The 22,251-nt window shown below is 42.4% G+C and overlaps 2 protein-coding genes across 4 annotated transcripts in view; both read right to left on the bottom strand.

Annotated features, from left to right (window-relative positions):
• Window positions 1–8,378: 8,378 nt before the first annotated feature.
• Window positions 8,379–9,845, bottom strand: LOC121557212 (fatty acid-binding protein 10-A, liver basic). Its single transcript, XM_041871050.2, has 4 exons — window positions 9,682–9,845; window positions 9,194–9,366; window positions 8,756–8,845; window positions 8,379–8,561 (listed from the first exon to the last, which is right to left on the bottom strand). Exons 1-4 carry the CDS (start codon window positions 9,746–9,748, stop codon window positions 8,511–8,513), a joined length of 381 nt encoding a protein of 126 aa, XP_041726984.1. The 5' UTR covers window positions 9,749–9,845; the 3' UTR covers window positions 8,379–8,510.
• An 803-nt stretch (window positions 9,846–10,648) lies between these two features.
• LOC121557215 (myomesin-3-like) overlaps window positions 10,649–22,251 on the bottom strand; it is a 65,175-nt gene continuing 53,572 nt past the window's right edge. For 2 of the 3 annotated variants that reach the window (XM_045213771.1, XM_045213770.1), the window contains 14 exons: window positions 22,143–22,187; window positions 21,736–21,872; window positions 20,595–20,739; window positions 20,185–20,244; window positions 17,965–18,032; window positions 17,710–17,817; window positions 16,940–17,027; window positions 16,082–16,120; window positions 15,674–15,779; window positions 12,667–12,830; window positions 12,389–12,425; window positions 12,184–12,206; window positions 12,013–12,068; window positions 10,649–11,671 (listed from right to left, as the gene is read on the bottom strand). In XM_045213771.1, coding sequence (XP_045069706.1) covers window positions 11,405–11,671; window positions 12,013–12,068; window positions 12,184–12,206; window positions 12,389–12,425; window positions 12,667–12,830; window positions 15,674–15,779; window positions 16,082–16,120; window positions 16,940–17,027; window positions 17,710–17,817; window positions 17,965–18,032; window positions 20,185–20,244; window positions 20,595–20,739; window positions 21,736–21,872; window positions 22,143–22,187 — 1,343 coding nt within the window. In that variant the 3' untranslated portion in view covers window positions 10,649–11,404. Of the gene's footprint in view, window positions 11,672–12,012; window positions 12,069–12,183; window positions 12,207–12,313; window positions 12,426–12,666; window positions 12,831–15,673; window positions 15,780–16,081; window positions 16,121–16,939; window positions 17,028–17,709; window positions 17,818–17,964; window positions 18,033–20,184; window positions 20,245–20,594; window positions 20,740–21,735; window positions 21,873–22,142; window positions 22,188–22,251 lie in introns of all 3 variants that reach the window. The other variant, XR_006658308.1, reaches the window with a different exon arrangement.

Below are 22,251 nucleotides of genomic sequence, written 5' to 3'. Positions count from 1 at the left end.
CTTGGTTTCATCAGACCATAACACATTTTCCCACGTGCTTTTGGGGGACTTGATGTTTGTTTTTGCAAACTTCAGCCGGGCTTGGATGTTTTTCTTTGTAAGAAAAGGCTTCCGTCTTGCCACCCTACCCCATAGCCCATTCATATGAAGAATACGGGAGATTGTTGTCACATGTAGCACACAGCCAGTACTTGCCAGAAATTCCTGCAGTTCCTTTAATGTTGCTGTAGGCCTCTTGGAAGCCTCCCTGACCAGTTTTCTTCTTGTCTTTTCATAAATTTTGGAGGGACGTCCAGTTCTTGGTAATGTCTCTGTTGTGCCATATTTTCTCCACTTGATGATTGTCTTCACTGTGTTCCATGGTATATGTAATGCGTTGGAAATTATTTTGTACCCTTCTCCTGACTGATATCTTTCAACAATGACATCCCTCTGATGCCTTGGAAGCTCTCTGCGGACCATGGCTTTTGCTCTGAGATGCAACTAAGAAAATGTCAGGAAAATCCTACTAGAACAGCTTAACTTTATTTGTGATTAATCAGTCACTTTAAATGATGGCAGGTGTGTAATGACTTCTATTTAACATGAGTTTGAATGTGATTGGTTAATTCTGAACACAGCCACATCCCCAGTTATAAGAGGGTGTGCACACCTATGCAACCAGGTTATTGTAAGATTTTTATTTTTCATTTTTCCCCCTCGAAGATTTCAGTTTGTTTTTCAATTGAATTGTTCACATTATAGGTCACATTAATAGTGGAAAAAGTTCTGACATGATTTATCCTTGTCTCATTCTTTTACATCACAAAAACCTGCCATTTTAACAGGGGTGTGTAGACTTTTTATATCCACTGTATCTGTAACCAACAGATGCATATCTGTATTCCCAGTCATGTGAAATCCATAGATTAGCGCCTAATGAATTTATTTGTAATTCAGGAAAATCTTTGAAATTGTTGCGTTTTCTTTTTTTGTTCAGTGTATATTTTATATTGAAGACTTCATGGTGTGCTCTTTCATTGGAGAATCACAAATTGATGACAAGTATCCTCTTTTAATGTGTTCTCAACAGGTCATGGCTTCAGGCATCCAGATGTCTTCACAAGGTCCACTGGCCCCTCATCTCTGGTGTTCCTCTGAGGTTGTACCAAGACGAGTCAATATTGCTGGATGCAGACATGGAAACTGGACCTGTTTGTAATGATATGGCTATTACTACAGCCATTGGGGGCCTGACTAGTGTCCAGTCTTTACATTGTTGACATTACTCAACAATCTATCCTTGTCAAAATAGTTTTGACTTCATTGTCTGTCATCTTGAATTTAAATGAATGTGTACACACATTCATTTGAATCAGGATACAGGTTTTTCTTTTTTTTTAAAGTGTTAAACAAATCAAAATATTTGAGATTCTTCAAATAGCCACCCTTTGCCTTGATGACAGCTTTGCACACTCTTGGCATTCTCTCAACCAGCTTCACCTGGAATGCTTTTCCAACAGTCTTGGAGTTCCCACATATGCTGAGCACTTGTTGGATCATTTTCCTTCACTCTGCGGTCCGACTCATCCCAAACCATCTCAATTTGGTTGAGGCCAGGTCATCTGATGCAGCACTCCATCACTGCTGTATGTGTGTTGGGTCATTGTCCTGTTGAAAAACAAATGATAGTCCCACTAAGCCCAAACCAGATGGGATGGCGTATTGCTGCTGAATGCTGTGATAGCCATGCTGGTTAAGTGTGCCTTCAATTCTAAATAAATCACAGACAGTGTCACCAACAAAGCACCCCCACACCATAACATCTCCTCCATGCTTTATGGTGGGAACTACACATGTGGAGATCATCCATTCACCCACACTGCATCTCACAAAGACACGGCGGTTGGAACCAAAAAATCTCCAATTTGGACTCCAGACCAAAGGACAAATTTCCACCGGTCTAATAACCATTGCTCGTGTTTCTTGGCCCAAGCAAATCTCTTCTTCTTATTGGTGTCCTTTAGTAGTGGTTTCTTTGCAGCAATTCGACAATGAAGGCCTGATTCACACAGTCCCCTCTGAACAGTTGATGTTGATGTGTCTGTTACGTTAACTCTGTGAAGCATTTATTTGGGCTGACAATTCTGAGGCTGGTAACTCTAATGAACTTATCCTCTGCAGCAGAGGTAACTCTGGGTCTTCCTTTTCTGTGGCGGTCCTCATGAGAGCCAGTTCCATCATAGCGCTTGATGGTTTTTGCGACTGCACTTGAAGAAACTTTCAAAGTTTTTGAAATTTTCCAGATTGACTGACCTTCATGTCTTAAAGTAATGATGGACTGTCGTTTCTCTTTGCTTATTTGAGCTGTTCTTGCCATAATATGGACTTGTTCTTTTACCAAATAAGGCTATCTTCTGTATACCACCCCTACCTTGTCACAACACAACTGATTGGCTCAAACGTATTAAGAAGGAAAGAAATTGCACAAATTAACTTTTAACAAGGCACACCTGTTAATTGAATTTTTTTTTTTTTATTTTTTTTTATTTCACCTTTATTTAACCAGGTAAGCCAGTTGAGAACAGGTTCTCATTTACAACTGCGACCTGGCCAAGATAAAGCAAAGTAGTGCAATAAAAACAACACAGAGTTACATATGGGGTAAAAAAAAACATAAAGTCAGAAATACAACAGAAAATATATATACAGTGTGTGCAAATGTAGCAAGTTATGGAGGTAAGGCAATAAATAGGCTATAGTGCAGAATAATTACAATAGTATTAACACTGGAATGCTAGATGTGCAAGAGATTATGTGCAAATAGAGATACTGGGGTGCAAAAGAGCAAAATAAATAACAATATAGGGATGAGGTAGTTGGGTGGGCTAATTTCAGATGGGCTGTGTACAGGTGCAGTGATCGGTAAGGTGCTCTGACAACTGATGCTTAAAGTTATTGAGGGAGATAAGAGTCTCCAGCTTCAGAGATTTTTGCAATTCGTTCCAGTCATTGGCAGCAGAGAACTGGAAGGAATGGCGGCCAAAGGAGGTGTTGGCTTTGGGAATGACCAGTGAGATATACCTGCTGGAGCGCAGACTACGGGTGGGTGCTGCTATGGTGACCAATGAGCTAAGATAAGGCGGGGATTTGCCTAGCAGTGATTTATAGATGGCCTGGAGCCAGTGGGATTGACGACGGACATGTAGTGAGGACCAGCCAACAAGAGCGTACAGGTCACAGTGGTGGGTAGTGTATGGGGCTTTGGAGACAAAACGGATGGCACTGTGATAGACTACATCCAATTTGCTGAGTAGAGTGTTGGAGGCTATTTTGTAAATGACATCGCCGAAGTCAAGGATCGGTAGGATAGTCAGTTTTACGAGGGCATGTTTGGCAGCATGAGTGAAGGAGGCTTTGTTGCGAAATAGGAAGCCAATTCTAGATTTAACTTTGGATTGGAGATTCTTTATGTGAGTCTGGAAGTTGAGTTTACAGTCTAACCAGACACCTAGATATTTGTAGTTGTCCACATACTCTAGGTCCGACCCGTCGAGAGTGGTGATTCTAGTCGGGTGGGCGGGTGCTAGCAGCGTTCGATTGAAAAGCATGCATTTAGTTTTACTAGTGTTTAAGAGCAGTTGAAGGCTACTGAAGGATTGTTGTATGGCATTGAAGCTCGTTTGGAGGTTTGTTAACACAGTGTCCAATGAAGGGCCAGATGTATACAAAATGGTGTCGTCTGCGTAGAGGTGGATCTGAGAGTCACCAGCAGCAAGAGCGACATCATTGATATACACGGAGAAAAGTGTCGGCCCAAGAATTGAACCCTGTGGCACCCCCATAGAGACTGCCATAGGTCCAGACAACAGGCCCTCCGATTTGACACACTGAACTCTATCTGAGAAGTAGTTGGTGAACCAGGCGAGGCAGTCATTTGAGAAACCAAGGCTATTTAGTCTGCCAATAAGAATGCGGTGGTTGACAGAGTCGAAAGCCTTGGCCAGGTCGATGAAGACGGCTGCACAGTACTGTCTATTATCAATCGCGGTTATAATATCGTTTAGGACCTTGAGCGTGGCTGAAGTGCACCCGTGACCAGCTCGGAAACCGGATTGCATAGCGGAGAAGGTACGGTGGTATTCGAAATGGTCGATGATCTGTTTGTTAACTTGGCTTTCGAATACTTTCGAAAGGCAGGGCAGGATGGATATAGGTCTGTAGCAGTTTGGATCTAGAGTGTCACCCCCTTTGAAGAGGGGGATGACCGCGGCAGCTTTCCAATCTCTGGGGATCTCAGACGTTATGAAAGAGAGGTTGAACAGACTAGTAATAGGGGTTGCGACAATTTCGGCGGCTAGTTTTAGAAAGAAAGGGTCCAGATTGTCTAGCCCAGCTGATTTGTAGGGGTCCAGATTTTGCAGCGCTTTCAAAACATCAGCTGTCTGAATTTGTGTGAAGGAGAAGCGGGGGGGCATGGGCAAGTTGCAGCAGAGGGTGCAGAGTTGGTGGCCGGGTTAGTGGTAGCCAGATGGAAAGCATGGCCAGCTGTAGCAAAATGCTTGTTGAAATTCTCGATTATTGTAGATTTATCGGTGGTGATAGTGTTTCCTAGCCTCAGTGCAGTGGGCAGCTGGGAGGAAGTGCTCTTATTCTCCATGGACTTTACAGTGTCCCAAAACCTTTTTGGAGTTAGTGCTACAGGAAGCAAATTTCTGTTTGAAAAAGTTAGCCTTTGCTTTCCTGACTGCTTGTGTATATTGGTTCCTAACTTCCCTGAAAAGTTGCATATCGCGGGGGCTATTTGATGCTAATGCTGTACGCCACAGGATGTTTTTGTGCTGGTCAAGGGCAGTCAAGTCTGAGGAGAACCAGGGGCTATATCGGTTCTTAGTTCTGTATTTTTTGAATGGGGCATGTTTATTTAAGATTGAGAGGAAATTACTTTTAAGGAACAACCAGGCATCCTCTACTGACGGAATGAGATCTATATCCATCCAGGATACCTGGGCCAGGTCAATTAGGAAGGCCTCCTCGCTAAAGTGTTTTAGGGAGCGTTTGACAGTGATGAGGGGTGGTCGTTTGACCGCGGACCCGTTACGGACGCAGGCAATAAGGCAGTGATCGCTGAGATCCTGGTTGAAGACAGCTGAGGTGTATTTAGAGGGTGTGTTAGTCAGGATGATATCTATGAGGGTACCCATGTTTACGGATTTAGGGTTGTACCTGGTAGGTTCGTTGATAATTTGCGTGAGGTTGAGGGCATCTAGCTTGGATTGTAGGATGGCTGGGGTATTAAGCATATCCCAATTTAGGTCACCAAGCAGTACAAACTCTGAGGATAAATGGGGGCAATCAATTCACATATGGTGTCCAGGGCACAGCTGGGGGCTGAGGGGGGTCTGTAGCAAGCGGCAACAGTGAGAGACTTATTTCTGGAAAGGTGGATTATTAGAAGTAGAAGCTCAAACTGTTTGGGCACAGACCTGGATAGTATGATAGAGCTCTGCAGGCTATCTCTACAGTAGATTGCAACTCCACCCCCTTTGGCAGTTCTATCTAGACGGAAAATGTTATAGTTGGTGATGGAAATTTCAGAATTTTTGGTGGCCTTCCTGAGCAAGGATTCAGACACTGCTAGAACATCAGGGTTGGCAGAGTGTGCTAACGCAGTGAATAACTCAAACTTAGGAAGTAGACTTCTGATATTTATGTGCAAGAAACCAAGACTTTTGCGATTACAGAAGTCATCAAATGATAGCGCCTGGGGAGTAGGAGTGATACTGAGGGCTGCAGGGCCTGGGTTAGCCTCTACATCACCAGAGGAACAGAGGAGGACTAGAATAAGGATACGGCTAAAGGCTTTAAGAACTGGTCTTCTAGTGCGTTGGGTACATAGAATAAAGGGGGCAGATTTCCGGGTGTTATAGAAAAGATTCAGGGCATTATGTACAGACAAGGATATGGAAGGATATGAGTAAAGTGGAGGTAAACCTGAGCGTTGGGTAACAATGAAAGAGATAGTATCTCTAGAGGCATAAATTGAGTCGGTCTCTGAGTGTATGGGGGAGGGACAAAATAGCTATCTAAGGCAGGTTTAGCTAGGCTGGGGGTCTACAGTGATATAGTACAATTAGAAATAACCGAAACAACAATAAACTAACCATGTTTGGGCTGAGGCTAAACATAAACAGGATGTAGTACCGTAAAAAGGAACAGTCCAGCAGATATCAGCTGTATAGCTGAGTTATCATAAGGTCCGGTGGTGAAGCACTAGTGAGTAAGAGGGTTAGCAGGGGCTAGTAAGGGCTAGCAGATGGATGGAATCTTCGTGGTTAACGTCGTAACCACATCAGACGATTTCGTCGGCAGACCAGTCGTGTAGGATCGGCGGGGCTTCGTGTCAACACTAGGTGGTCCCGTCCGGTTGACAGAGAGGTAGATAGCCGGGAGATGGGCCTAGCTCAGGATGATTAGCTAGACCACAGCGTCCATTTTGTTGTAGCCAGCTGGTAGCGATGAATCCGGAGTTAAAGTTAATTCCAGGTGACTTCCTCATGAAGCTGGTTGTGAGAATTCCAAGATTGTGCAAAGCTATCATCAAGGCAAAGGGTGGCTACTTTGAAGAATCTCAAATATAAAATATATTTTGATTTGTTTAACACTTTTTTTGGTTACCACATGATTCCATATGTGTTATTTCATAGTTTTGATGTCTTCACTATTATTCTACAATGGAGAAAATAGTAAAAATAAAGAAAAACCCTGGAATGAGTGTGTGTGTGTGTCCAAACTTTTGACTGGTACTGTACAGTTGAAGTCAGAAGTTTACATACACCTTAGCCAAATACATTTAAACTCAGTTTTTCACTATTCCTGAGATTTAATCCTAGTAAAAATTCCCTGTTTTAGGTCAGTTAGGATCACCACTTTATTTTAAGAATGTGAAATGTCAGAATAATAGTAGAGAGAATGATTTATTTCAGCTTTTATTTCTTCCATCACATTCCCAGTGCGTCAGAAGTTTACATACACTCAATTAGTATTTGGTAGCATTGCCTTTAAATTGTTTGACTTGGGTCAAACGTTTTGGGTAGCTTTCCACAAGCTTCCCACAATAAGTTGGGTGAATTTTGGCCCATTCCTCCTGACAGAGCTGGTGTAACTGAGTCAGGTTTGTAGGCCTCCTTGCTCGCACACGCTTTTTCAGTTCTGCCCACACATTTTCTATAGGATTGAGGTCAGGGCTTTGTGATGGCCACTCCAATACCTTGACTTTGTTGTCCTTAAGCCATTTTGCCACAACTTTGGAAGTATGCTTGGGGTCATTGTCCATTTGGAAGACCCATTTGCGACCAAGCTTTAACATCCTGACTGATGTCTTGAGATGTTGCTTCAATATATCCACATAATTTTCCTTCCTCATGATGCCATCTATTTTGTGAAGTGCACCAATCCCTCCTGCAGCAAAGCACCCCCACTGCATGACGCTTCCTCCCCCATGCTTCAAGGTTGGGATGGTGTTCTTCGGCTTGCAAGCAAACCCCTTTTTCCTCCAAACATAACGATGGTCATTATGGCCTAACAGTCCTATTTCTGTTTCATCAGACCAGAGGACATTTCTCCAAAAAGTACGATCTTTGTCCCCATGTGCAGTTGCAAACCGTAGTCGATATAGAACTTGTTTTACTGTGGATATAGATACTTTTGTACCGGTTTCCTCCAGCATCTTCACAATATCCTTTGCTGTTGTTCTGGGATTGATTTGCACTTTTCGCACCAAAGTACATTCATATCTAGGAGACAGAACGCATCTCCTTCCTGAGCGGTATGATGGCTGCGTGGTCCCATGGTGTTTATACTTGCGTACTATTGTTTGTACAGATGAATGTGGTACCTTCAGGCGTTTGGAAATTGCTCCCATGGATGAACCATACTTGTGGAGGTCTACAAGTTTTTATTTGAGGTCTTGGCTGATTTCTTTTGATTTTCCCATGATGTCAATCAAAGAGGCACTGAGTTTGAAGGTAGGCCTTGAAATACATCCACAGGTACATCTCCAATTGACTCAAATGATGTCAATTAGCCTATCAGAAGCTTCTAAAGCCATTTCATCGTTTTCTGGTATTTCCCAAGCTGTTTAAAGGCACAGTCAGCTTAGTGTATGTAAACTTCTGACCCACTAGAATTGTGATACAGTGAATTATAAGTGGAATAATCTGTCTAAACAATTGTTGGAAAAATGACTTGTGTCGTGCACAAAGTAGATGTCCTAACCGACTTGGCAAAACTATAGTTTGTTAACAAGAAATTTGTGGAGTGGTTGAAAAACAAGTTTTAATGACTCCAAACTAAACTTCTGACTTCAACTGTATATTGAATAATTGTCTATTATTCAATCAATGTTCACTGTTTATTAGATGATGCACAGCAGCATGTTCACAGCACATATAATAAACCACACGTTTTATGTCAAGCAACACGTTTTTTTAATAGCCAAGGACACTCCCCTGCCTGCAACCATTCCAGGTTCACATCTTTTTGCTCCTCCTGATGAGTGACGTAGAGCCCACTGTCAGTGTCTGAAATGGGGGAGGTAGTGAAAAGTGTTTTGTTACTGTGGTCAGGTCACTATTCTACAAATAAAACCACAAGGTAGAAATAGCCAGCTTGTTTGACCTGTGCCCCATATTTCACAACTGTATATGCTTATATTTGACACACTGTATTGACAGATGTGTTATTTTTCATTATTACCAACAGTAGGTCAAATTACCTCAACCATCTCTCCTCCCTTGAGCTCCTGGACGCTGGAGAACTTATCTGTGTTGCATATCAGCTTTCCTCCCTCCAGTCTGACAGTGCACTGTAGGGGCCAGAGAAGAGAGCGGTGATCAGTAATGTGTAGCAATAACGAGTGAGGACAGATGAGCTAAGAAACTTGGAAGACTAAACAAGACATATACTAACTGCCGATACAAGACTGTCCCCCCCCATTATTTCATGTCAGACATCCGTAATACAGAACTTTTAAACTGCCAAGCATTACTGGACTAACTTGGATAATGTTAAGAGGTTCATGGTGATGCTGAGCTCGCCACTTATAGTTTTTGGTTCTTCAATTCAAAGATGAAACCTGTTGATTTAACAATATGTCAGTCAATACTTAAATAAGTATAGATTCACCACAAACCGGTACATTGAGATTGCCTACCTTGAGCTTCTTGCCGTCCATGGTGGTGATGTCGGCCTCTTTGCCGATGGTGAAGGAATTGGTGATAGACTTGCCGGGAGTTTTGGAGGTGATGACAAAGTCATTGCCGTTCTGCTGGATCTCAGTGACGGGCTTGATGTCCTTGGCCAGCTTGATAACATCTTCTGGGAGTGCTGATGGATGGGCAGGAGGATGACTCATTAGCTTATGATTAGAGCCATGGAGGCAAACCCTACCTTTTCATTTTGGGTCATAGTTGGGAATCTATAGTTGAATCTCTTGTATTTCCTTGATTCCTTACATCCTCTCTCCTTTTCAAAACTCATTGGATGAGAAGGTCAGAGGGATGGAACCATTAATCTTCTCTCCTCCAATGCGTTTTGAGAAAGAGTTGAAGAAAGAGGACACGAGGAATCAAGCAAATACATTTTAGATTCACCCCTAAACAACCCTAAACATGCAATGTAACTGATCTGTAGGAAACTCACAGATGGCCCTGAGGAACTCCTCGTAGTTCTCCTGAGCGTACACCTGCCACGTTCCACTGAAGGCCATGTTGTCTGTACCAGTCTGGTTTCTCCTCCTTCACCAAGATGGGCAATAAGAGCCTGAGACAGCTGTGCGAAGCTCAACACAAATGTAGAGAGGGCACTGCATCCCCCACAGCTACTTATATCAGCAGGTAGAGGGGGCTCCACTCTGTGCCTCTGTGTCTAATCAGTAACACAGCCTCTGAAGTAATGTCCCCCATTGTTTGAACAACCCAGAGTTCGCTTACATCTCTGTCTGGCATGAACCCAACTTCCAGTTGTCTTGGAATGGGGAGAGTGTGTTACGTCTGAGCTGTGCTATTGTATAGCCATAAAATCACCTCTTATTGGTGGACTCGCATGCAGATGCATGAAATATGAATGGGTTTTACTCATCCCAATAGATTGGCTTCTGAGACTTCTGACACGCAGATCTCAAGTTTCTTTCTGGGCACTTATTGCAATACTGTCCTAAATGCAGACCTGGGTTAAATTGCTATTTGACATGTTGAATACTTTAGTTGGGCTTTATTGAGCTTGCCTAGCGCAATACAACCGATAAAATCATTTCAAAAGTGCAAACTGGGCCATATGGCACTCCGGGTAGGCTAAAGCAAACTCTGAAACTGTTTAAATAGTATTTGAACCCAGGTCTGATGTCCTGTGGAATCTTTCTAAAAACAGTGCTCAAATCTACTCCACTGTTTAACCAGGCAATGGGTGAATGACACATTGGACAAAAGCTCTTCTATCAGAAGATATACTGTATTGTAGCTACTCTTTGCTTGCCTAATAATTTCCCACACTTTTATGAGATATTTTTAACAATCATTGAATGACGAGTCCCTTTAGCAGACACCTCAAACAGTGCACACTATAACAACATCAGAAGCATGTTGAGGTGAATGAAACCGTGTCAAGCCACCAAGATCAAATTACTTTATTAGCAGCACACAAGCGATTGCAGAGACACATGATATGACAGATACTGTATGTGGAACAGGCTAATAGACCTGCTTGAGCTGCAGGTGCAGACTCTGAGTGAGTGAGATTACTGCATTATTACAGGGAGGTCAGTGCATAAATTAGGTTGATATAGAAAAACACACTTGACGTGTCGTGCACCCATGTAATCTGCTCCATGTGCATGACTAACATGACATCTCTAATTAAATACAACATGGGAGATAATTGGAATTTGGATCAAGTCTGCTGCTGTCAAGACATGAAATGAACATTTAACGCGCTCGCCTAGGCCGATGAACCCTACTTCAGAGCCCTGCTCACATGTCCTATTATTAAATTGTTCCAGAAAGGAAGGGGCGACGTCAATAAATTGTAGCTGACACTCTTGGGATATTTATTGGTAGTCGAATGACAAGAATACAGGTTGTTGCAGTTTGGACTGGACCTCAAATTGACATCAATTGACTACATTCACTCTTGTACAAGTAACTTAATCATTGCTACATCCAAATGGCACAAATTAACCGCTTATTGCAGTTCACTCCCCATTAACTCTAATTTAACCCCATGAAAACTAACTGGCTCAACCACCACACAAACACAACCGACTGGGCACACACTAGTTGAATCAACAACGTGGAATAGACATTGAATTGAGGTCTGTGCCCAGTTGGAATCCTCTCTTGGTGCAACAAAACCAACACTCCTTCCTTCCTTACATCTCCACTGCATCGGGCGGGGGCTTCTCGCCGTGCTTGTACACGCTCACGGTCACATTGACCGTCTGAGTGCCGTACTGGTTGCGCACAAAGATGCTGTAGTTGCCCGAGTCCTCGCTAGTCACATTGTTGACGGTCAGTGTACTGCACTTATTCTCATTGGCGATGTTGAACTGGCCCCCCGAGACGATGCCTTTGTCGTTCCTCAGCCAGAACATCTCTGGGGCGGGGTCACCGTCAGCGAAGCAGGTCAGGCACAGAGACTGAGGAGGAGAGGAAGATTAAGATGACATGATTCACAACAGTCAATGTAAATATGAACAATGACTAAATATCACTGTTGACTTGGGCAGGCAGGCTATTTTTTAAAAACGTATCGGAGAAGGTGCTGATTTAAGATCAGTTCCGCCCCATCCATTTAATCGTATTCAATATGATCTAAAAGGCTAAACTGATCCTAGATCAGCACTTCTACTCTGAAAGTTCGGTCTAACAGTACACTTGAAAAAACGGCGTAATACTAACATAGCAAAAGGATAATGAAGTACTAGGGAACATGATAAACCAGATAATAGATCAGTATTATTTCCCATAGTTCACCTACCTTATTCTCCATGATAGCCACCACATCTGGTAGGCCCTTGGTCACCCTGGCCCGATCTAAAGCAATGAGAAGGACATTTACTCCCTTGAATCAGCCATAGGAAGCTCATTCAATCATTCCAGTGTACATAAATAAAATAATGAAGAAACAATGAAAGAGTAGGCTACTCACTTTTCTCAGCAACCGCCACTTGCCTTTGTAGTAAAAAGTAAGGGTAAAACCGGTAAATACATTTACAAATTGTTTCATATCCATCACCATTACTATTTGTCCATGTGACAATAGTGATAGAAAATAGTACCTGGAATTGTTTGTGTTAGTGTTTACCACTGCAAGCCATGCTGGGCGCGCACCATCAATATGGTACTGCACTTACTTCAACCTCTGGTATTCCAACAGAGCATCAGCAAAGACTTTTAAAGAGAGAGAGAGAGAGAGAGATAATTAAATGAAGAATGTAATATTCATTAACTGCCTGTCTTGGAAGATATGAATGTGGATCAAGATTGCAGACAAATTAAATTATAATTGAGTTATAATAGTAGAATTCTGAAGCTTACATTCTAGCTGTGAAGACATTGACATGAATCTGAAGCAGCAAAATCCCTGTATGAAGCCTATTTCTTTTAACTGCTTTGAGACCATCAGACTAACCTTGTCCAGATAGGTCTAGTGAGCGTGTGTGCTTTTCTTGACCATCGAACATCTCCAGGGTGTACTTCCCCTTATCGTTCTCCGTGGGCGCAAAGACCTCGACCCACAACTTCTGCATACTGCTGCCAGGCTTACACCTCTCCAACTGGTCAATCCTACTCTCCCTGGTACACAATTAAATACAATATGATAATACAATTCAATAGAATATAATATATTTTTCCTCAAATCCAACAAAAGATACTTCCATACAAGGCCATAACTATTTACAGTTGAAGTCGAAAGTTTACATACACTTAGGTTGGAGTCATTAAAACTCGTTTTTCAACCACTCCACAAATGTCTTGTTAACAAACTATAGTTTTGGCATGTCGGTTAGGACATCTACTTTGTGCATGATACAAGTAATTTTTCCAACAATTGTTTACAGACAGATTATTTCACTTATAATTCACTGTATCACAATTCCAGTGAGTCAGAAGTATACATACACTAAGTTGACTGTGCCTTTAAACAGCTTGGAAAATTCCAGAAAATGACTTTAGAAACTTCTGATAGGCTAATTGACATCATTTTAGTCAATTGGAGGTGTACCTGCGGATGTATTTCAAGGCCTACCTTCAAACTCAGTGCCTCTTTGCTTGACATCATGGGAAATCCAAATAAATCAGCCAAGACCTCAGAAAAAAAAATGTAGCCCTCCACAAGTCTGGTTCATCCATGGGAGCAATTTCCAAACGCCTGAAGGTACCACGCTCATCTGTACAAACAATAGTACGCAAGTATAAACACCATGGGACCACGCAGCCGTCATACCGCTCAGGAAGGAGATGCGTTCTGTCTCCTAGAGATGAATGTACTTTGGTGCGAAAAGTGCAGATAAATCCCAGAACAACAGCAAATGACCTTGTGAAGATGCTGGAAGAAACAGGTACAAAAGTATCTATATCCACAGTAAAAACGAGTCCTATACCGACATAACCTGAAAGGCTGCTCAGCAAAAAAGAAGCCACTGCTCCAAAACCGCCATAAAAAAGCCAGACTACGGTTTGCAACTGCACATGGGGACAAAGATCGTACTTTTTTGAGAAATGTCCTCTGGTCAGATGAAACAAAAATATAACTGTTTGGCCCTAATGACCATCGTTATGTTTGGCGGAAAAAGGGGGATGCTTGCAAGCCGAAGAACACCATCCCAACTGTTAAGCACGGGGATGGCAGCATCATGCTGTGGGGGTGCTTTGCTGCAAAAGGGAATGGTGCACTTCACAAAATAGATGGCATCATGAGGAAGGAAAATTATGTGGATATATTGAAGCAATCTCAAGACATCAGTCAGGAAGTTAAAGCTTGGTCGCAAATGGACAATGACCCCAAGCATACTTCCAAAGTTGTGGCAAAATGGCTTAAGGACAACAAAGTCAAGGTATTGGAGTGGCCATCACAAAGCCCTGACCTCAATCCTATAGAAAATGTGTGGGCAGAACTGAAAAAGCGTGTGCGAGCAAGGAGGCTTACAAACCTGACTCAGTTACACCAGCTCTGTCAGGAGGAATGGGCCAACATTCACCCAATTTATTGTGGGACGCTTGTGGAAGGCTACCCGAAACGTTTGACCCAAGTTAAACAATTTAAAGGCAATGCTACCAAATACTAATTGAGTGTATGTAAACTTCTGACCCACTGGGAATGTGATGAAATAAATAAAAGCTGAAATAAATCATTCTCTCTACTATTATTCTGAAATTTCACATTCTTAAAATAAAGTGGTGATCCTAACTGACCTAATACAGGGAATTTTTACTAGGATTAAATGTCAGGAATTGTGAAAAACTGAGTTTAAATGTATTTGGCTAAGGTGTATGTAAACTTCCGACTTCAACTGTATGTCTGAGGGCTTTACATGTTCAGTTTTAAGTTTATTTGTAAAAGCCTTTAGATTTGGTATTTTTCAATCTGATGAGATGGATTTGGGATTAAAGGCTCAGACTGTCTCACTAAGGAAGCTGTGGGGCGATGTGAAGGAAAACACAAACGCTAAAGCAACTCTGAGTTTAAATTAGACAACAAACCATGTTGCTACAGCAGTGCCCTTACAGAAAAACCTCATGACTTCACGTGAAAAATCGCATGATTTACATTTACATTTTAGTCATTTAGCAGACGCTCTTATCCAGAGCGACTTATGATTTCATATGAAATTTCACATTTTCACGTGTAGTTTCATATTATCACATGTTGTGTTACATGTTGTCACATGTTATCACATTAACTTCACATAAGATCACGTGATCACATGAAAACGTGTTTTCACATGTGAAATTCATGTGGTTTTTCCACGTTGGGTTGTCACCAGCTCTCGTAATAAATAAATAGGTCATTTAGCAGACGCTCTTATCCAGAGCAACTTACAGGAGCAATTAGGGTTAAGTGCCTTGCTCAAGGGCACATCAACAGATTATTCACCTAGTCGGCTAGAACCAACGACCTTTCGGTTACTGGCACAACGCTCTTAACCACTAAGCTACCTGCCGCCGTAATGGAGAGGTACAGGATGTGCAGGCTCTTGCTCCAGACAGGCACCAACACAGCTGATTCAACTAATCAAAGTCTTAATGATTAGTCTATTAGTTGAATCAGGTGTGTTAACGCTGGACTAGAACAAAAACCTGCAAGCCCTGTAACTCTGTAGAACCAGGGTTGGTGGTTGTTGCTAACCATAAAAGCTGCCAGCAGGTGGCGATAAAAGTCCAGTCCATGTTCCCTGTGTGTACCATCATCTGTTGTGAAGTTTCCCTTAGGTACAGATTTAGGATCAACTTTCCCTCCCCCAATCCTAACCTTAACAATTAGTGGGGAAAATGCTAAACTGACCCAAGATCAGCGCCTAGGGGAAACTTCACCATAGGCTGACTGTATAATGTATGCCAAGTAGAACCAGTGGGCCTGGAGCACAGCCCCGGTGGCAGGGCAGAGTACAGAGGCCAGGCCAGGCCAGGGAACTCACTTGAAGTGCCAGCTGGTCTTCATGTAGCTGATATAGTACTTGAGAGAGCAGTAGAGCTTGAAGCCCACAGCAGTGCATTGGATCCTCACTGGTCCTGCAGACAGCGCTGTGCCACAGAGAGAGGAAAAAGTCAAACTCTGGGAGATGATACTCTGTGACAGAATGTCATTGTTGGGATATTGACAGGTGACAGGCCATGCTATCTAAACTGTAGTCTAGGTCCAATACATTTGTATTTTGATTCTAAACTGTAGTCAGGATGTGGGTTTTGTCGTTACTTAAGAAGTTAATAACTTCATCTTAAGTTGTCCCAATCCAAAAACCGTTCATAGAATGCTTGAGAAGTCACTCATGTTTCGGTACTGAAATGTTGGCGTAATAATATTAGGAAATCCATGCTGAACTTACCACACTGTTTGCTCAGGAGTTGGAGGAGCTTGTCATACTCTGTAAATAAAGACAGAATAATTATGTCTCCAGACAGTGGGCTGTATTTAAGTAATAAGGTCTGAGTAGGTGTGGTACATATACCACAGCTAAGGGCTGTTCTTATGCATGATGCAACACGTCAGTGTTCCCCTATTGGCCCCTGGTTTACCTCTGATCGCTTGGTTGGGTCACAAAGCGCTGTGATTGGTCCACAGTGTTCCTGCCAGGGCCAACAAGAGTCAACTAGAGTCTCTACCATCCAGCTGACCAAAGTCCACATAGGACATTCTATGAACGCCTGGATACAGCCATTAGCAGTGGTATATTGGCCATATGCCACAAATACCCAAGGTGCCTTATTGCTATTATAAACTGGTTACCAACGTAATTAGAACAGTAAGAAGTCATGTTTTGTCATACCCATGGTATACGGTCTGATATACCACGACTTTCAGCCAATCAGCATTCAGGGCTCAAACCACCCAGTTTATAATGTTCATTAACCTCTATGCATAATACATGAAGGATAATATTACATAATGTGCAGTCTCAGTCTCTGCATCTTCAGAATGATCATGAGACATAAAACAATAATGTACTTTGAAATTGCCTCATAACAATGTAACTTGAGAGACAACATACTGTAACATTTCAGTGATATTTAGGCTAGACCGGGGCCCATATTCATAAAGCGTCTCAGAGTAGGAGTGCTGATCTAGGATCAGGTCCACCCAGTCCAAGTCATCATATTCATTAGGATCTACGACGCAAAATGGATCACTTTATGAATATGGGCCCATGTCTGTGGTTGTCCATGACAGTGCCATGATGTCTCACCTTCATTTAGTAACTCCAGTGTGCTCACATCCTGTCCTCTACCATCAGACACCACAGCTTCGTAGTGGCCTGCCTCCTTCTTAGTCACCTGAGAGAAAACAGTCAGTCAGTATAACACACACATACACATAGGGTTTGAGAATACCCAAACACATTTGACTTTCTGTACACAGATAATCCTACCCACTGGGCACAGATTTCAATTTAACATATTTTCCACATTGGTTCGACGTAATTTCATTGAAATTACGTAGAAACAACATTGATTCAACCAGTGTGTGCCCAGTGGGTAATTATGCAATGATCTATAAATACTCATACTGTAGAGAAACTCTGACCCAGATTCTGCGTGTGTGTGTGTGTGTGTGTGTGTGTACGATGATCACTGATGATGTGTGTTCTACTGAGTTTAACCTTATTCCCTCCTCTGCCACCATCCCATTACTGTACATCCAGTACTACTGTACATTACTTTATATATCCATTACAATACTGCAAATATGAGGTGGTAGGTAGCTTAATGTTTAGAGAGGTGGACCTGTAGCCGGAAGGTTGCCAGGTCAAATCTCCAGGTGGGCGCTAAATAGTGGGGTTGAGCAAAGTGATATGTGACATTATGGGCCAGTTTCCTGGACCTACATTCAGCCTAGTCCTGGATTAAAATCATTCTCAGTAGAGAATCGCCCACTGAAAGTGTGTTTTAGTCCAGGATTAAGTTTAATCTGGGTTCAGGAAACCAGCCCTATGAGTACTGGATGTGATGTGTCTACCTGTTGCACAGTCATGGTGCTGACTCCAGTCTGCTCGTCGTACACTCCTGGAGTCTCCACACCGTCCTTGAACCACTTCAGAGTCGTATCCTTGTTTATGTTGGTCACCTGGACCCAGAATGAGAGAGGATACTAATGATACAGTAACACTGTGCACTGAATACATTCATAACAACACACATGCATATTAGAATACGGAATCCATGTGATTATTTCATAACAAAGATAACAAGATATTGGATATCTATAAATTACCTTGCATTTGATGATAAACTCACAGTCCTCTGTCACGGTCCATGACAAAAATTCCAGAAAATAGGGTCCTTGGAAAAGAGAGCGAATGATTAACTGCGCACACTGGATCAGAGATACAGCGGCCATCTTTGCTTACAGTCAATCAATGAAACTTGCTATATTCTGGTGTGTCAGCACTATATGTTATAACTGCCTGTTCAACACTCCATAAAGTGTAGATAGGTACAGTGAGGGAAAAAAGTATTTGATCCCCTGCTGATTTTGTACGTTTGCCCACTGACAAAGAAATGATCAGTCTATAATTTTAATGGTAGGTTTATTTGAACAGTGAGAGACCGAATAACAACAAAATCCAGAAAAACGCATGTCAAAAATGTTATAAATTCATTTGCATTTTAATGAGGGAAATAAGTATTTGACCCCCTCTCAATCAGAAAGATTTCTGGCTCCCAGCTGTCTATTATACAGGTAACGAGATGAGATTAGGAGCACACTCTTAAAGGGAGTGCTCCTAATCTCAGTTTGTTACCTGTATAAAAGACACCGGTCCACAGAAGCAATCAATCAATCAGATTCCAAACTCTCCACCATGGCCAAGACCAAAGAGCTCTCCAAGGATGTCAGGGACAAGATTGTAGACCTACACAAGGCTGGAATGGGCTACAAGACCATCGCCAAGCAGCTTGGTGAGAAGGTGACAACAGTTGGTGCGATTATTCGCAAATGGAAGAAACACAAAATAACTGTCAATCTGAACTGTCAATAATAAGAACTGTCAATAATAAGACAGTAACATTGAATGTAATAAATAAAAAAATAAAAAATAAAAATCTGCCTAGGTCTGGGGCTCCATGCAAGATCTCACCTCGTGGAGTTGCAATGATCATGAGAACGGTGAGAAATCAGCCCAGAACTACACGATAGGATCTTGTCAATGATCTCAAGGCAGCTGGGACCATAGTCACCAAGAAAACAATTGGTAACACACTACGCCGTGAAGGACTGAAATCCTGCAGCGCCCGCAAGGTCCCCCTGCTCAAGAAAGCACATATACAGGCCCGTCTGAAGTTTGCCAATGAACATCTGAATGATTCAGAGGAGAACTGTGTGAAAGTGTTGTGGTCAGATGAGACCAAAATCGTGCTCTTCGGCATCAACTCAACTCGCCTTGTTTGGAGGAGGAGGAATGCTGCCTATGACCCCAAGAACACCATCCCCACCATCAAACATGGAGGTGGAAACATTATGCTTAGGGGGTGTTTTTCTGCTAAGGGGCCAGGATAACTTCACCGCATCAAAGGGACGATGGACGGGGCCATGTACCGTCAAATCTTGGGTGAGAACCTCCTTCCCTCAGCCAGGGCATTGAAAATGGGTTGTGGATGGGTATTCCAGCATGACAATGACCCAAAACACACAGCCAAGGCAACAAAGGAGTGGCTCAAGAAGAAGCACATTAAAGTCCTGGAGTGGCCTAGCCAGTCTCCAGACCTTAATCCCATAGAAAATCTGTGGAGGGAGCTGAAGGTTCGAGTTCCCAAACGTCAGGCTCGAAACCTTAATGACTTGGAGAAGATCTGCAAAGAGGAGTGGGACAAAATCCCTCCTGAGATGTGTGCAAACCTGGTGGCCAACTACAAGAAACGTCTGACCTCTGTGATTGCCAACAAGGGTTTTGCCACCAAGTACTAAGTCATGTTTTGCAGAGGGGTCAAATACTTATTTCCCTCATTAAAATGCAAATCAATTTATAAAAATGTTGACATGCGTTTTTCTGGATTTTTTTGTTGTTATTCTGTCTCTCACTGTTCAAATAAACCTTCCATTAAAATTATAGACTGATCATTTCTTTGTCAGTGGGCAAACGTACAAAATCAGCAGGGGATCAAATACTTTTTTCCCTCACTGTATGTTTTGTCACTAGCACACAAAGCTAAGGAAAGGGACTAACAGTTAGTGACAAATAGGAAACTAGGGCATTGAGGCTTACTGAATCTGTTTCAGCACATTTGGGACCTATTTGGCAGGAGCATTTTACACTGAAATTAGATCTTTATCTACTGTTGGCAGTAGATAAAAACACGTCCTATATGGACTTTGGTCAGCCGGATGGGAGAAACTCTTGTTGGCCCCGGCAGGAACACTGTGGACCAATCACAGTGCTTAGGGATCCAGCCCAGACGTCAGAGGTGAACCAGGGGCCAATAGGGGAACACTCACCTGACTTTCTCTTGTAGTCCATTCTGTTGGCTATGGACTGAGCCAGTGTCTGACGGAACACTGCCAAAGACACAACCACAGGATCACATCCCTACTAGCACACTGAGGATATACAGTACACTACCAATAATAAGACAGTAACATTGAATGTAATAACCAAATTGATTGCAACAAATCTATATATCAAGCCAAGCCAAACATTTACTACTCTTTAGAGTTCACAGCAATATTAAGCTGCCCTTTTCACACTATTGTGCCGATCTGAAGCAAACTGTGCTTTCTCAGCACTTCCAGCAACTATGGTGGATGCGTAACCATGCCAGCTCCTCACAGCTTGGTTTAGCACAGCTCGGTTCGGTTCGGTAGTGTGAAAATCCCGGTAATGAGTTGGGGTGACCAGATGGACTCACTCTCGTCCACGAACACCAGGGTGAACTGGTTCTTGGCGCGGCCGTCGCAGAGCTGAGCTGTGTAAGAACCCTCGTCCTCCTTAGACAGCTGGTCAAACAGGATCTCTATCAGCCCACTGGCCTTGTCAAAGTTAATCTTACGGGCCTAGGGAGAGAGAAGAGATAGGACACACACAAGTACATAAATGCACACGTATGTACATACATGTGCACACACACAGTGTGACTTGCATGTTGATTTGAGCTAATCAAGGCAAGGGGCTAAAATGGGGGAAATGGGGTTTGGTTTATTCACAAAATCCTTATCTGTTGTCATTTTGTAATAAACCCTTAGCACTGTTGACAAACACATGTATACACACATGCATGCATGCAGTCATGCTATTCCATACCGAGTAACCACATGCAAGACACTGAGTCCAAAACATGCATAATATTAGTTTCCCCCCATGGAAAATCCACATCTGGTGCAACAACCTCTGCCGACCTGTCTTCCAACCTGTGGTTATTTTTAGGTTGATTTAATAACAAATCAACATTGCTAACATATTGCTACGTATGTTCTTATGAAAATCTTTTTTAAGGTGATTTGTGTTTAAATGAAATTGCAAATATGATGGTGAGGGTAAAAAAAAAAGATTGTGATTGTTTTGTGATTACTTTCTCTCTCTATACAGTCAATAACTCTTACTAATGCAAACTTGGATGAGAAAATATGTAACATTTTGCTATTTTGTGGCACATCTACATTTCGTTGTTTTATGGAGGTTTTCACTGGAAATGGAAATGCATTCGGGAACACATAACCATCTGCATATATTCCAAAATAAATGTGTGTATGCAAAATGCAGTAGCTTATGACTTATACCCACCTCTGGGAGATATGCTATAACTTGCCTGGATGCCAGTCTATTTCTGTTTCAGCCAACTTGTTGTCATCTTCCCATTCATACAACACTGCACCATCGACTAAAGCAGGGACATTCTGACACCCAAGCTAGTTATAGTATGCATTTGAGACATACACACTCTTAAGCATATAGACACATATATAGTCTCTCGTGACAGACTAGTACACACAATATTTGGTTCTGGGTTCTGAGATTAGAACATATAGCCTGTGTTGTGAAGTGCTGCTTACTGCAGTACTGGAGATCTCTCTGTCATTGAGAATGAGGTGGAGCTCTGCAGCGTTGCTCAGGCTCTCAGTCTGCATCCAGAGACGCACGTTCCCTTTCTCTGACACCTCCACCTGCCACTTGGAGCGCAGGGCTATCACTGTAGGGGGAGAGAACAATGAATAGGTTATGCATTCAGGTAGGCCTCCAAGCTTCAGCAAACAAAATAAACTAGGAGGGGTGCTCAACAACAATGACAGGAAACGAAAAATAGGGCTTCCCCAAGAAAAACATCAGCGGGAATACGTTGTTGAAATTGTGATGGTGAACTCTATATTATAATGCCTGTTTCTATTTGAAAAGGAATACTATACATTTTTTGTTAGCTCGATAGAGACACGTATTATTACAGTAACTGAGTCTTACTTACATGGGTGGCAGATGTGCCAGCCGAGCTCGGTCAGTCTCTCCAGATCTATGGAAAAAGAAAGAGAGGGGGAATTAGAGGGAGCAGCAATATTTTGTTCAAGTCTTCTGTA

The sequence above is a fragment of the Coregonus clupeaformis genome, unplaced genomic scaffold, assembly GCF_020615455.1.
Source record: "Coregonus clupeaformis isolate EN_2021a unplaced genomic scaffold, ASM2061545v1 scaf0151, whole genome shotgun sequence".
NCBI classification, from domain to species: domain Eukaryota; kingdom Metazoa; phylum Chordata; class Actinopteri; order Salmoniformes; family Salmonidae; genus Coregonus; species Coregonus clupeaformis.
This window is presented reverse-complemented; position numbering and strand designations above follow the sequence as displayed.

Bases quoted from the DNA above. Each gene is read 5' to 3' on its own strand.
- LOC121557212 (XM_041871050.2), bottom strand. From the start codon at position 9,748: ATGGCCTTCAGTGGAACGTGGCAGGTGTACGCTCAGGAGAACTACGAG. The intron at 8,846-9,193 runs GTAGGCAATCTC...TGGCCCCTACAG, and splicing joins TGGACGGCAAGAAGCTCAAG to TGCACTGTCAGACTGGAGGG. The intron at 8,562-8,755 runs GTAATTTGACCT...CCCCCATTTCAG, and splicing joins AGGGAGGAGAGATGGTTGAG to ACACTGACAGTGGGCTCTAC.